At 40.1% G+C, this 14,170-nt stretch overlaps 5 protein-coding genes across 5 annotated transcripts; 2 read left to right on the top strand and 3 right to left on the bottom strand.

The window, feature by feature from the left end:
- Positions 1–179: 179 nt before the first annotated feature.
- Positions 180–1,486, top strand: L201_005870 (uncharacterized protein; the record flags this gene model as incomplete). Its single annotated transcript, XM_066221598.1, has 6 exons — positions 180–337; positions 444–627; positions 697–917; positions 983–1,230; positions 1,298–1,405; positions 1,470–1,486. The coding sequence occupies 6 exons, from the start codon at positions 180–182 to the stop codon at positions 1,484–1,486; spliced, it is 936 nt and encodes a 311-aa protein (XP_066077695.1).
- A 426-nt stretch (positions 1,487–1,912) lies between these two features.
- Positions 1,913–2,752, bottom strand: L201_005869 (uncharacterized protein; the record flags this gene model as incomplete). The annotated part of the gene is made up of 3 exons (XM_066221597.1): positions 1,913–1,996; positions 2,071–2,307; positions 2,453–2,752. 3 exons carry the CDS (start codon positions 2,750–2,752, stop codon positions 1,913–1,915), a joined length of 621 nt encoding a protein of 206 aa, XP_066077694.1.
- A 659-nt stretch (positions 2,753–3,411) lies between these two features.
- L201_005868 (uncharacterized protein) lies at positions 3,412–6,336 on the bottom strand (the record flags this gene model as incomplete). Its single annotated transcript, XM_066221596.1, has 9 exons — positions 3,412–4,518; positions 4,571–4,753; positions 4,830–4,905; positions 4,976–5,042; positions 5,110–5,249; positions 5,312–5,382; positions 5,457–5,729; positions 5,789–5,815; positions 5,887–6,336. 9 exons carry the CDS (start codon positions 6,334–6,336, stop codon positions 3,412–3,414), a joined length of 2,394 nt encoding a protein of 797 aa, XP_066077693.1.
- A 1,781-nt stretch (positions 6,337–8,117) lies between these two features.
- On the bottom strand, positions 8,118–9,510 carry L201_005867 (uncharacterized protein; the record flags this gene model as incomplete). Its single annotated transcript, XM_066221595.1, has 4 exons — positions 8,118–8,328; positions 8,498–8,793; positions 8,887–9,420; positions 9,484–9,510. 4 exons carry the CDS (start codon positions 9,508–9,510, stop codon positions 8,118–8,120), a joined length of 1,068 nt encoding a protein of 355 aa, XP_066077692.1.
- Positions 9,511–9,816: 306 nt separating this feature from the next.
- L201_005866 (uncharacterized protein) lies at positions 9,817–14,103 on the top strand (the record flags this gene model as incomplete). The annotated part of the gene is made up of 11 exons (XM_066221594.1): positions 9,817–10,713; positions 10,784–11,302; positions 11,359–12,007; positions 12,065–12,865; positions 12,935–13,127; positions 13,189–13,209; positions 13,277–13,292; positions 13,362–13,401; positions 13,468–13,736; positions 13,811–13,945; positions 14,005–14,103. The coding sequence occupies 11 exons, from the start codon at positions 9,817–9,819 to the stop codon at positions 14,101–14,103; spliced, it is 3,639 nt and encodes a 1,212-aa protein (XP_066077691.1).
- Between the last annotated feature and the right edge of the window lie 67 nt (positions 14,104–14,170).

Below are 14,170 nucleotides of genomic sequence, written 5' to 3'. Positions count from 1 at the left end.
GGCTCTTCCGAAGATCATCATCCTTCAGACTTTGTTGAAAAAAGATATATAAGTGATATCCAATTTGATCAAAGTCCAATTTCTTTCCTTCTTCAACCCAAAAAACATCTCTTACAACTCTGTCCAAACTCTTCTCCCTTCCTATAACCAAAACCAACCAAAACATAAAAATATCAAAAATGGTCGCTAAAATGTTAATCGCTTCCGCCGCTTTAGCTGGTGTAGCTATGGCTGGACCTATCAACATCGCCAGAGATTTGAAAGAATACAAAACTGATGTTACTATTCACGAATCATGTAATTCTACTCAAAGAAGAATGCTTGAAAAAGCTTTAGCGTGAGTGATATGAATCATTATTCTCTTTACCTTTTCCTTATTTCTTCTCGTTTGGCGATCTCATCAATTGCTATTTGACTGACTTGAACACATATTCGTCTATCAGTGATACTTGGGAAGTTGCCACCTTCGCTCAAGAATACGTAGTCACCAACGGTGCTCAAGATCCAGTTTTCCAAAAATACTTTGGTACTAAACCTGAAGCTTTCTCTACCGTTGCTGGTGTTTGGGAAACTTTATTGACTTCAAACAAAGAAGGTGTTTTACTTAGATGTGATAACATTGATGGTGTAAGTCATTACAATATTTCTCCTATTCTTAAAGATTTTTCACTTGTTGATCCACAATTTATACTTCAGAACTGTGGTCAAGTCGGATGGAGAGGTCACTGGAGAGGTGATAATGCCACTTCCGAAACCGTCATCTGCGATGCATCCTACACCGATAGATACTTCAACGAATACTTCTGTATGAACGGTTACACAGTTGCTGGATCACCATTAGGTACCCACTGGTCAATTGATTTAATCCACAGAATGTTCCACGTTCCAACTAACACTAATGGTCTCGTCGGTCACTAGTAAGTTTATACCACCTTCCTCGGCCGGTACCGCTATTCAAATACTAATATATCATCAACAATAGCTCCGAAGATTACGCTTCAGCTCTTGAACTTGCTGAACACAACTCTACCTACTCACCAATCGATTCCGATGCTCTCCAAGCTTTCGCCGCTCACGTCTACGCCGTTGAAGTCGCCAAAGGTGGTGACGCTTGTGTTGGTCAACCATCTGAAAAACACGATGATCATGCTGCCGCTTCATCATCCGCTTCAGCTGCTCCTTCTGCCACTTCATCTGCCGCTGAATCATGTCACACCCACGCTGATGGTGGTGAGTTATCTTAATCTTTCATGATGTAGTGGTTCAAGCTATAGCTAACCTTTTTACCGATTCATAGCCGTTCACTGCGAAGCCGACTCAACCGCTTCTGCCACCGCTGCCGCTGCCAATGCCTCATCTACCGATGCCAACGCCGGTAAAGATTGTCACACTCACGCTGACGGTAGTGAGTATGCTTTTAGTTATATCTTGTGTCTCATTGCAATTACTGACTTCCATATCCTCTATAGCCGTCCACTGTGTCTAAGCCATCCAGTGGCTAGAAATCAAAAGGTGATCGAAGGAAAGATCCCGTTAAGAAGAAAAGTAAGAAATCAGGGGAAAAAAACAACTTATAATTCAGTCCCAATAGAGGATCCCGCCAATATTTATAATTATCATAACCCTAGAGATAGAGTTTAAGATGCATATCATTTACCATAATTTCTGCTCTGCCATGAATGAGGAACGATCAGTACTCCAACTCAATTCAATTCATACGTTCGGTCGTTTATGCTACAATTGCTCTTTGGTTTCACTACATATTTCATTTTTTTCGTTATTTGGTCTTCATTGTTTTTCTGTTTGTGGATCGGTCACTAATTGGATAAGTGTCGAACATGTGCCTAGCCTGCTAATTTATGTCAGATAAGAACCGTGTAGTCTGAGAGGTCTGACTCGCAGGGCACCTGAATTACTTGTCTTCTGGGAATCTTCTGAAGATATCACCAAGTTTATCAAGTGGAGCAGCCATGAGTCCAGCAACAGTTTCGAAGGGCTTTTGATTAAACATGTTGGTTAATTAGGGTTCTGAACTTATACCTGTCAACCTAACTATATGTAATCACTTACAGGCTTATCAGGAGCAGATGGGTGACTTCTAGTAGGTACGAATCTCTTTGTTCTTTGGAAACTTGTAGCTAAACTAGCTGATTCACCATCAGGTAAAGATTTTTCAAGCTTTGGCATATCATCTTGTTCTTCACCTTTGATATGTTCTTTCAATTCACTCATAAGTTGTTTGAGTGTACTTTCGAATTCAGGTTGAGAAGGACTGAGATTTTGGAAAGTGTAAAGAAGCTCTTTAGCCTAAGTAATATAACGGAAACAAGAAGTATCAGCGATACTATTTAACACGTATGTGTATAGGGAGTAATTATACATGGTCGACATCTGATGTAGGTGCGACCATCAAGTGCTACGGTACTCCGCGATTATGAACAGCCCTACTCACCTTTGCATGTTCAGCTCTATCTTGATCAGCCATGGCTTTACCATCAGAAATATATTTCTCGAAAGCTGGATAAACAACTAATTCTTCACCAATTGAATGTCTAGCTAATTCCCATGTAAATTGATTTTGCCATCTGACTTTATCATCTTCGGTTGAGGAACTGAGAATATTATCATAGTATTCTTCTAATTCACGATGATCGTGAGCGATAACTTCAGAAACGGTTGACATTCTTGGGGATGTAACTGAAAAAAATCGGATAGGTTGGAAATTTGATTTGATGATTCTTGTGGAAATCATATGAGTGGAAGTGAAAGTGAATGACTATCCGAGATTACTTTGGTAAGATATACAAAAAATAGAAAGAATCGATTGAACTAAACGAATATTCAATTGGGACTTATATACACGTATACCAAGTACAATGGTGCACAACTTCTGTCCAACCAGATTCAGATTGAATGTCATGAAAGATTCGTACTCAACGTGATTTCATCATTCTTCGTCATATTTCTACTCCAAAAAGCAGTTTGATCTAATCATCTTGATTTGTACGTCATGCGGTCACAGACCAATCAAGATCAAGTCTTTTCGCATCAAAGTATGTCATACCATATCTAGTTTGACGAGGAACGCATGATAAACTTGTCTCTCGAGCGATAGACCGCAACCTGTCACATCGTGCAGTGTGGGAATTGACAAACCAAGCTTATCTAATCGTGCCGTTACTTCATATCCGACATTTTTGACATTCCCACCATCATATGAGTGCACCGTTGTGCTGGAATGACCTCATATTAACCCTTAAAGCAGAATACCTCCGAAATTAGCAGCATCGCCCTTTCCATTGCGATCAGGATCAAGTGCAGTTTTTCAGATATCATCGATAAATGGTCAATCATATGCATATGTTTTCTATGTATGTGTTATATTCTACTTTCTTATGAATGTAACTTTGATTACCAGGAGAACAATTCTTCAAAATACTCCAAAGTTTTACCATTGACTTTACCTTCTTCTGTACCATAAACATTACAAACTGCTTTACGCATATCATCAGTCATAATTGCCGGACCACAAGCTGAAATTGCCAATTTATCATTTCCGACTAATTCATTTACAGCTGTATTCAACAAATCTTGCATCTTCGGTCGACCTGAATGTATGGTTAATCCAGATTGTGAATTTGAAGATAAACCACCTTTCTCATTGTTATATTCGGCTTTAGATAAAGGTATTTCATCTAAATCACCGCTAATCTTTTCTGACATTATTGAATTAGCTACTGTTTGAGGTGAAGAACCGTTTTCATTAGATACTGAATTGGATCTTGAAATATTTGGTGTTGAGCTTGAACTTGGTGACGATTGTGAACTAAAAGTACTCTCAACCAAAGTTCTAGGTGAAACATCGCCTTCTCTCGTAACGTATAATTGAATATTAACTTTGATACCTTTGATAACTTCCTTTTCCTTGTTGGTTTGCATAAATTCTTTCAACTCATGCTCTAATACATCATTGGTGTAAGGTATATTTTTCACTACCCAGACTAAATTCATTGATTTTGTTCTAACATTATGTAAATCGTTCAGATGATGTTTGAAAGTATGTATATAAGCTAACATTGATGTTATACCACTTCCACCAGCGACTAATAATATATTTTCATAATTTTCAATAGGATGTTTATGACCGTATGGACCTTCTAATAATAATCTAATGTTATCAGTTCTATTTGGTTTTTTCAATATTGATTTTCTCCATTTCTTGGTCGTACCATTTTGTGGAGCGACTAAGAAATGTAAAGTTGTTGAATTTGATTTTTCATTGATTTCCCATGACGCTACAGTAAATGGATGATTTTCCCATGGTTTCATTGAAAACGGTTTATATAAAAAGTAATATTGACCAGCTTTTGGTGTGATTTTGATCGATGTTTGAATAGATAATCTGACTAATCCAGAATCATTATCTGACATAACAGCTGCTGTATTATTCCCATCTTTCGAAAGTGCTTTATGCGTCAAGACAAATACTCTAAGTAAACGTATAACTCGATCGAAACCCTAGCAAAATGTTATCAGCTGGAAAAATAAGCTTTCAAGTCAAGTCACTCACCCATACAGCTCCACAAGCGTATACGTAAGGATCAAATCGTCCTCTCATATGTGTTAAGTGGAAATACAGCAGAATCAAACTTAGCATTGCTAAAATGATATGGGTGACCAAGAAGAATTCATACCATCTTGCTCGGAATGGTTTGATAGAAAGTACCACAAGAAGGATGAAACAGATCAAAGCCTACGCGACATACAAGGGTCAGACCAATTTTCATTTCGCAAATCTTCCCGGTTTGTTATTGTTCATTTGGACGTACGAAAATACCAGTAGTCCAATACATCCGATGTAGAAATCGATTGGTTAGATCATTCCTTTTATCAATGGAATAAACTCTATTGAAAAGGAATTTATCAGTTCTTCAGGCAGATAAGAGATATCAATCAGATATATGCAATTACTTACACCCCATGAATGAAAGCTTGAGCAACAGCACATCGAGCTATCCATCGATGCCATAAATTGACAGACGCTATGGATACCACGATTGTTAATTGTCACACTGGTATAATTGATACTAATCAAACCAACCGACTTACAGAACGACCATCCAGTAAGCCATAGAACCACATCATTTCGTCCCGCAAGCAACCATAATAATGGTAGATTGTAAACACACATTACTCCAGTTCTGTATTGTAAAAGATCTAAAAGTTGAGATTGTTTGTCAATGGGATCACTATATAGTATAACTTTGGTTAATGAGAGAACAGCATCATTTACGATAAAGTTCCAGCTTACCTTAAATTATCATCAAAAAGTTCATATCCTACACAAGTAAAAACGATTTGTATGGCGATGAACAGGAATATCTATATATTGGAGACATCGATAATCAAAATTCAGCTAAAAACAACACGAGTTCATGGGGGATGTTCGTACTCACCAGAACACTTTGTAATCTAGTCGGAATTGTGACCCAACCCCACGGTTGAGAATGTTGATATCCAAATAAAGCGGGCATAGTAATATGTTTTCTCCACCATGTATAACTTCTAGTTGAGATCGATTGATCATTGGTCCTGGCAGGTGAATTGGTATCTTCGAGGGATGATGAGATGTGTCTTCGATAGAATGAAAGACTGATCAATCGATTGATCACGCCAATTACAACAGCGATTCCCAAAAATATGTAGACGGCAAAACCAAATGCATGACTCTGAAAGTAATTTCAGTAACGCATCTTCACCAACATCACTAAAAGGAAAAAGGACTCACGAAAGCCACTTTTTGCCATTCGGCATACTGCAAGGAAGACCGAGAAAGTTGTTATCAGAGGACAGTCTTTGCAATTTGTTTGCAACTGATAAACTTACAAGTGTTTTGTATCCAGCATCAAAAGAACGTTGATCGATCAGAACTGTTTGATTAAATCCTTTTTTATTCTTCTCAAATATATCTATCGTTTTTGTTTTTACCGTATCATTTATCTTCAATAAAACTTGATTTTGGTCTTTCAAAGTCACGTTTGATTTGTTACATTGATCTTGATAATATTCCCAACCTTTCAATTGATTTTCAGGAATACAATAATTCTGAGAACATAATGCCAATGATGTTGTGAAATATGTTGAACTACATTGATCTTTTAAACTAACTTTTTTAGATTTTATATCACCAAATGTAACTTCTGATAATGATTCATAACATGCTTCAACACATTGATATGCAGGTATTTTCATTTGTATTACAAGCAAAGCCGATATGGGTCTCAAACCTATAGCTAATAATGTTAGCAATGCCAAACATAGCTGAGAGCGAAACATCTTGATGTGGTTGCTGGAACTCGAGTCCTCTTTAGTTTTTAGTTTCTACTATCTATTCACCTTTTTTGGAAAGAAATTCTGTTTAGTACAGCGGATCAAGAAGTATGCAGAATGTCAGTACTTATATCCAGTATATATATCTTTTTTTCCTTCCCAAATTCGCATACACTAGTCTGTCTTTTTTGCCTCCCCTCTTTTTTTTCTCTACATCATCATTAGCCATCACGCCCTCCGGTTTAGCTTTTACTTCACCCCGGGATAACTTGTATACATCAGCAATGCAATATTCTATCCCCCTGTGATAGGAACGAGGTTCAAAAAGGATAATCTCTTAGTTCAAGGAATTAAATATAAAAAACCTGATCTAAAAGAATCAAATTATCAATCAGATCTGATAAGATTTTTCTATGAAATAGTTTCACAGTATCTCCTACACAAGAACAGTATCAAAGTATAAGCTGTAGTTACTCACGGAATAACTGCCAAAAATTTATCATTCCCCTACATCTATTGGTTTCCTTCCTTCAAACGAACGACCAAGAAAACTTCAGCTCGTTCTGCGTGTAAATCCTTCGTGTGACCTAAGGAACCAATTTGAATCTAGGAGTATCTTCTGTGTTCGAATGTCTCTGTAAAATTGAAGGATCCTATCAATCTTATTCGCTTGATACGCACCATTCGGCCGAGTATAACTATTAAGTCTGTTTACGAAGAGGTTTGAATCGCAACGGTAAAGTATGAAAATTGAATCAATATATGTGCCAAGGCACTAGGTGGTCTAAAAAAGGGATATTTCTAGCAATTTTTTGTGCTTGTAAACCTCCACATTTGCAGGAAAATCAATAAGAAATCGTTTATCTGATACGAAGATATGACAAGGAATCAAATGAGATACGCACTAGTCATAACGATCCAGCCCTGAAGGCGCAAATAGATCATAATTTTTGAGGTATTTTCACTCTTATCTGATTAGAAAGTTACCAATTACCGTAATTGAATATTCGATCTGAGTGCAATCTGGTCCCGAGGCTTTTCTAAATGCACTAACGAGAGAGAAAAAAAGGGTATGTCGGTCGATTAGTGAAAAGAAAAAGAACGAACTCGCTAAATTCGTATCTGATAGCGTATGTATTGTAGTGCGTAACCAAAAGAAAAGCAGATGATCAGCCAGCACCTCGTTAATTTCGGTCGAAATTAAAAAGAATATTAAAAAATTCGAGGATCCCATATCGCTTGGATGCTTTTTAGATCTAAAATTTGTATTTTGTTAGCGCAATTGGATTTAAGCTTAATCATATACCGCCATTCCGCCATTCTTATTAATCCTTCTGCGTTGATACCTTTTTTAATGAAATAATAAAGTAATTGAGTATCGTTGTGCACCTTGTACCTAGACTGCGGCCGACTCCGCCGACTTCACGTTTCGGCCTCGGAAGGATTATCCGAAGGGACCATGAATATCAGTGGTGAGCATTGTATTTGACTGTTTTTGTGACTGATGTGGCCGTGACGACAGGTAAGATCATGTCTAGATCGCATACACCACCTACAGGTACGACCAAAGGGTACCTGGGTAAGGTTTGATCAAGGTCCGTGTATACAGTACCTGGATGTGACAGGGATTAGAAGAAGGTCTTGTCATTGTTGATAGTCCTGCCGAGGTCAGATCAAATGGCGAAGAGTCGATAGATGAAGCTTGACGAAAAATTCCTTTTGTAAGACATCTCGCTGACCGTTGCAGATATTCATTCTTATCTGAATGATTATAGCATACCTGTCATTCAATCTATCAACATACCTCCCCCTCTTTGACCTCTTCCCCTTTTGCTAGCACCCATTCTATCAACTAATGATGGTCCACCTCTACGCCATATTTCTGACCTTTGAGCCGCAGCTGATGTCCCGGGTAAGGGCGAGTATGTTGATCCATCGGAAAGGGTGATTATATTGGAGGAAGGGTTAGAAGCTAGTATTGTATCTGAGTATAGTTTCCTATAAGTATAGGATCCAAGTCAGTAAATGTCCTGCTTATTGCTAGGAGGGTACAACAGCAGCGTTTGAGATGGGACGAATGTCCATCTAGTCGATACTCGGGTGATTCATACGTGAAAGATGTGGAAAATAAAATATGCAGAGAGATAACGAGAATAAATGGGCTCACCCGGACGAAGAAGAGGCTATTAATTCCCTTCCAACATTATTACTTCTCTGACTAGGTTGTTGCGTTTGGGATGCTGGTTGTGAAGGAGCTGCGACCGATGATCCTATTCTACTTTTCAATCCTTGATTGATTATAGTGACACTAAGGGTATTTCCATCCGCTACTACACCATGATATTGCTTGATAAGTCCATCTGCGTCAGACCTATTCTCTAGTTCAAGATCTACAGTGACGGTGTTTGGATTTGTAGGCGGCGAGGTTTTTGCATTAATGATTACAAGAGGAGCGAAGGCGGACTGAGATTTGTACGATTAGCATATTTGAATGAGAATGTATAATGCGGAATTTTGAATTATTCCAGATACAGCGATAAATCTAGCTTGACTTACTTCGACATCATCCGCCGTTGTTCCCACAGCCAGGTTCTCCACTCTAACCCATGTCGTTCCTTTTGCAGCACCCATAATTGAAACATGATGTTGAGGTTGTTGAATTTGTTGTTGCCTCACGACAGGTCGAACATCTCTTACTCGTTGAGCACCTATACCTAAAGCAGCATTCAATTGATCTTTACTTTGATTATTTACACCTCTACCAGTATTCTTAGGTCGTCTTCCACCACTACCACCTGAAGGTAATAATTCTATACCAGCATTGTGATTGTTGATATTTGCTGGGGCAGGTCCATCAAATCCGTGTAAAGTGATGTTCGATGAAGCAGAAGAAGAAGGTAATAGTTCTTTGCCTTGACCACCAGATATTCGATTCAGTAACGATGATCTAGGTCCTGAAGTTGAAGAAGCTGATGTAGTGGAAGAGATACGTGATGCAAGTGAGGATTGTCTGGCTGATTCATGCATATCATGTTTCCATGACCCAGGCGCGTCAGGATTAGCCTTTCGATGAGGATTGGAATTAGGACGCTAAAGAAAGGATACGTCAGCAACCGCTCATCCACATTGCGAGATGATAACATCCATTCTCACCTGATAGGGCTTGTTTGTTCTTGCCATCGTGTTCTTGTATACGATGTGGTAAATCGGATGCGATGTGATACAACGATAAAGAAGAGTGAAGGAATTGAACATTGAGAAAGTCAAAGGTGAAAAAAAGCGGGAAAGCGCGTTTGACATTACACTGTACCAAATTTGATTCCGTCTACACCGTACGTGAATCGTCATCATCATCATGGTCATGAATAGATAAATAGCGATAACAACAATAAATACATTATTGTTTCCTTGTTGTTTCTTTACAGACAGCATCAACTCATCTGTTTCTACCACTTATGAGATCAATAGAGTCCTGATCTTATCGCCATGGCTGACTCTTATCAGCCTAGGCCAAGATTACGATCCACGGAAACGTCGAGGAGTCATCCTTTAGCAACTACCATTTCTCACCCTTCACTAACTCGTCATATTTCAACTGGTTTATCGACAGGTGGTGTATCGTTGACACCATCTATATCACTTCCAGCTACTGAAAATGTCGCTTCACCAACTCAGAATCAGCCTTCGGATTTTCAGCCTGCAGTATACCATAGACCACATGCAAATACTATATCAACTGCTAGACCAACTCGTCGTTCAGGAAATGGTCTGAGTGAAGCTCAACTGTTAGGTGTAGATGTTGGTCAACATGGAACCAGAAGAAGTGGGAACTGGTCAAACCTTGCTTCTCCTACGCTGAATCACCATCAACCAATACTAGAAGATGCTGAGCTCAGGAAGAATAGTGATCGTTTTCGATCACCGAAACGAGGTGATTCATCAGGCTCAGGATTATTTGGACATCTGGATAGTTTAAGCAAGGAGGAGTTAGCTATAGTTGAGACAAGGTTCGATCTGATGTCTGATCTAGAATTGCGCGAATACATTGGTAGCCTTCAAAACCCCACTCCAACATCGTCTATCACACCATCACAACCATATCAAGACGGCTTTTCTCATCCTGCTTCTGATCAACCCGCTTCAATCGATATACCCTCTCCAAAAACTGAACCACTTTCAAACGATCATTCGCCTCTCTTTCCTCCCTCTCCTCCCAACAATAATTCCGTTGTCCTGTTGACAGAACATCCGTTGAAGGTACTCAGCAGAGCTGTCACAGAATTGAGGGAGGTTATAGAAAGGCTGGAAAAGGAGAACGCCTTGTTAAGGAAGGAAAATGCAGAAAAAGCTAGAGCTAGAACGAAACGAAGGTCAGCTGATCAAGTGAGTTATTGTAGCTACTATAAAACAGTGAAGAGACTAATCGTTGCGTCGTTCCGTCGTTTGCTTTCAGATATCTATTCACGATGGTCTGACAGAAGCAATATCAACATCTCTCACCTCCAATTCCCCTATCAACGAAATGTCATCTAAACCTCTCGTTGTCGCAACCGACGTATCATCTTTACGATCAATATCTCCTACTCCGTCAAATCGTAGAAACAGAAGACCACCTTCGATCGCTTCATCTCTTTCAGTCCCTTTCCCTTCTTCACCTGTTGAACCTTATGCACCGCCGACTCGCCCGCCTAATCAAACCAGCGGGTCAAGCACACCTATCGGATCGACTTCCAAAAAGTCCAATAGATCCACTTGGACTTCTGGCTTATGGGTATGGAGTGGAGGGAGGAAGACCGCGCCTAGTGATACACAAACCAAACGTTCTGACTCACCAAACTTATCAACCAAACCTACCCCTTCACTGCCGTCCAAAATTGCTGAACCAGTAATTACCGATGAAGACGAACCTGAGGCATGGCGGACTGGTGACGGAGGTAGTAGTCCAGCGTTCAAAGCAATATTCCTTGCAACAGTAAGTGCTTTTAATGAGATAGGGGGTTGGGCAAATGAAGGCTAATTCCTAATCAGCGTATCATTACTCCTGATCCTTCATCTATCCTTTTATCAGCTGAAATCCCCTCGAATTCATTGATCGCTTATCTCGCTCACTCTCTAGTCAGTAATGCACGTGATGAGAACATCGTAGCTCGCGATGCTATGTCAGACAGGCGAAGATCAAGAGAGTTCTCTCGCAGTCGCGCAGCCTCTCTAGCGAGTCAATATCCCGTATCTCTAAATGGTGATAGACCAAGGGAGAATAAGGGTTCTGGATATGGTGATCAAGCTTTAGCGGCTACAGCGTCTTTAGGTCGAACATTACTATCATCAGTATCAAATGCTACTATACGGGGTACAAAAGCTATAACCAATATAGGAGATGAACCAAGACCATCTTTACTTAGTAGAACATCCTCGTCTCGAGCTTTTCCAACTACCGCTATTTCTGCACCATCAGCTGTTGGGCAATCTGGCTCTTCAGCAACTTCACCAACTGAAGAACGTCCTTTACCTTCAGTAGAATTGTCCTCAATTGTACCAGATGACATTCGTCCGCCTACTGTAACCCTTTCAAGACAGAATCTAGGATCGTTCTTCCAAGCAACCAAGACCAAATTAGCTACAGCTAGTCGATTCGAGAGCGACGATGAACCTTTGACGGATAGATATGGCTTTATATGTGAGTAAACCAGAAAATCACGGAGGGGTGACAGAACCAGACTAACGAACTGCACAGATGATATACAACATGCTAAGATGCTCAAAGACGCTTCTGTTGCTGGTACCTCCGCACCCATGTCATTAAATGGTACTCTTGTTCCTACACCAGAAAATGATGGCGAAGGTTGGATAGCTAAACGCAGAAGGGATTCTCATGGGAGTCAGAAATCTATCAGTAGAGAAAGGAAATCATTTGATATAGCCGATTCCGCATCAATACCTTCACCTAGAGGATCAATGGACTCTGCTCGTACACCTACTCGTATCAAAACACCTGAGAATGATTCTCCACCCAGGACAAGATCTTCCTCTAATGCAAATGCTCACACGCATAGACATCGTTCCTCCACATTACTCAGCTTAAATCCCTCGCCTGCTAAACCGGTCACAGCCAAAGATCACCTAACTGTATCGTCAAGAGGAGCATCATCACTTCGGCCAGGCATTGCAGAAGCCACCACACCACCTCTTTCCGCTTCTCTGAGTCACTCATCTTCCTCGAATACTCCAACTTCAGATACAAATGCAAGTCGTCTAACGGTATCAAGTCTGCTAGAACAGCTGATTGAGATCCATGATCGTCAACAACAAGAACGTCTGAAAGAATGGGATGCTTTCTTACGTCGGAGAGCAAGACATATGAACGATACTGCTAGTAGTACCCATCATAAAGCGGATGATCTCAGGTGGGGTTCCGGTCTAATAGGCATCAGTCAAATGGGAATGAGCGGAAAAGGTGGACAAGAAGATTGGAAAGCTTTTACAAGATTGGTAAGAAAAGGTATACCGCTAAAATATAGAAGTGATGTTTGGGCAGGTGAGTTCCCTGGTCAAGCTACTGGTATCGATCTAAACTTCATTTGAAGTGCTTACTCATCATTTGTAGAATGCTCCGGAGCAAAAGACCTTATGGTTCCTGGAGAATATGCTGAGATACTTGCTGTACACAAAGATGATTTATCACCAGTACATGCGGATATCGAAAAGGATGTTTCGCGTACCTTCCCTGGTAACGTATTTTTCGGGGGTGATGGACCTGGTGTAGCCAAATTGAGGAGAGTTCTGACTGCGTACAGCTGGTGAGTGATATGCTTCACACTCACAGACATAAAACAAAATGCAGCTAATGTTTTTTTCCAGGCATAATCCCGCTGTGGGATAGTAAGTGCAATTTAGATTGTCTTACCCTCATTAGAAAAATATTGCTAATTATAGGCTTGTGGTATAGCTGTCAAGGTATGAATGTGAGTCATGGTGTCATTGTGAGGTCGGTTATATCGTAGATTGCGCTAATGTAATGATCACTCACGAAGATGCTTGCTGCAACATTACTTCTCACTCATACAGACGAAGGTATGTTCATTACACTATCGGGCCGATATTCTGGATCGCTTACTGACGGATTGATTGAACTCGCAGAACAAGCATACTGGGTTCTCACTTCTCTCATTGACCGACTATTGCCGCCTCAGTTCTATTCGGCTTCCCTGTTAGCTTCTCGAGCAGACCAAGTGGTATTAAGTGATCTGGTGGCCCAACTCATACCGAAACTGCATTCTCATCTAGAGGAATTGGGTGTTGACCTAGCAAGCGTCACTTTTGGTTGGTGGTTGAGTCTTTTCACCGATTGTTTACCTGTCGAAACGTTGTTCAGAGTTTGGGATATTACTTTTGTCGAGGGACACGATGTTAGTCATTGTATTTGACAGACCATCGTTGTGTTGCCGTTGTGTTGCTGACGAGGGTTCTGACAATGCTGTAGACCCTCTTCCGCGTTGGCATAGCGATACTCAAACTCAATGAAGTAGAAATTTGCTCAGCGGACTCAGTCTCTGATTTGTTTTCTTTCATCTCCACCATGACATCTAGATTATGGAATGCAGATAAACTTATTGCGGTATGTGTAAACCTTCATCTCATGTGAATAACAACTGATCTCGTTCTATGGTTATTCAGCTTCAACATTCGTATAAACCTATCATTCGTCATATTGACATTGTGGCTCGTTGTGAGAAGGCTGTTCGGCAACTTCAAGAGGAAATGGGAGATGTGTGAAGGAAATTTGTACAAAAGTAATTTGCATATACCTGTTTTTCTTATCAATAGTTCTTAATATCTGCAT

Source organism: Kwoniella dendrophila, chromosome 7, assembly GCF_036810415.1.
Source record: "Kwoniella dendrophila CBS 6074 chromosome 7, complete sequence".
In the NCBI taxonomy this organism is placed as follows: domain Eukaryota; kingdom Fungi; phylum Basidiomycota; class Tremellomycetes; order Tremellales; family Cryptococcaceae; genus Kwoniella; species Kwoniella dendrophila.
The sequence above is the reverse complement of the archived record's forward strand: the minus strand, read 5'-3'. Positions and strand labels throughout refer to the sequence as shown.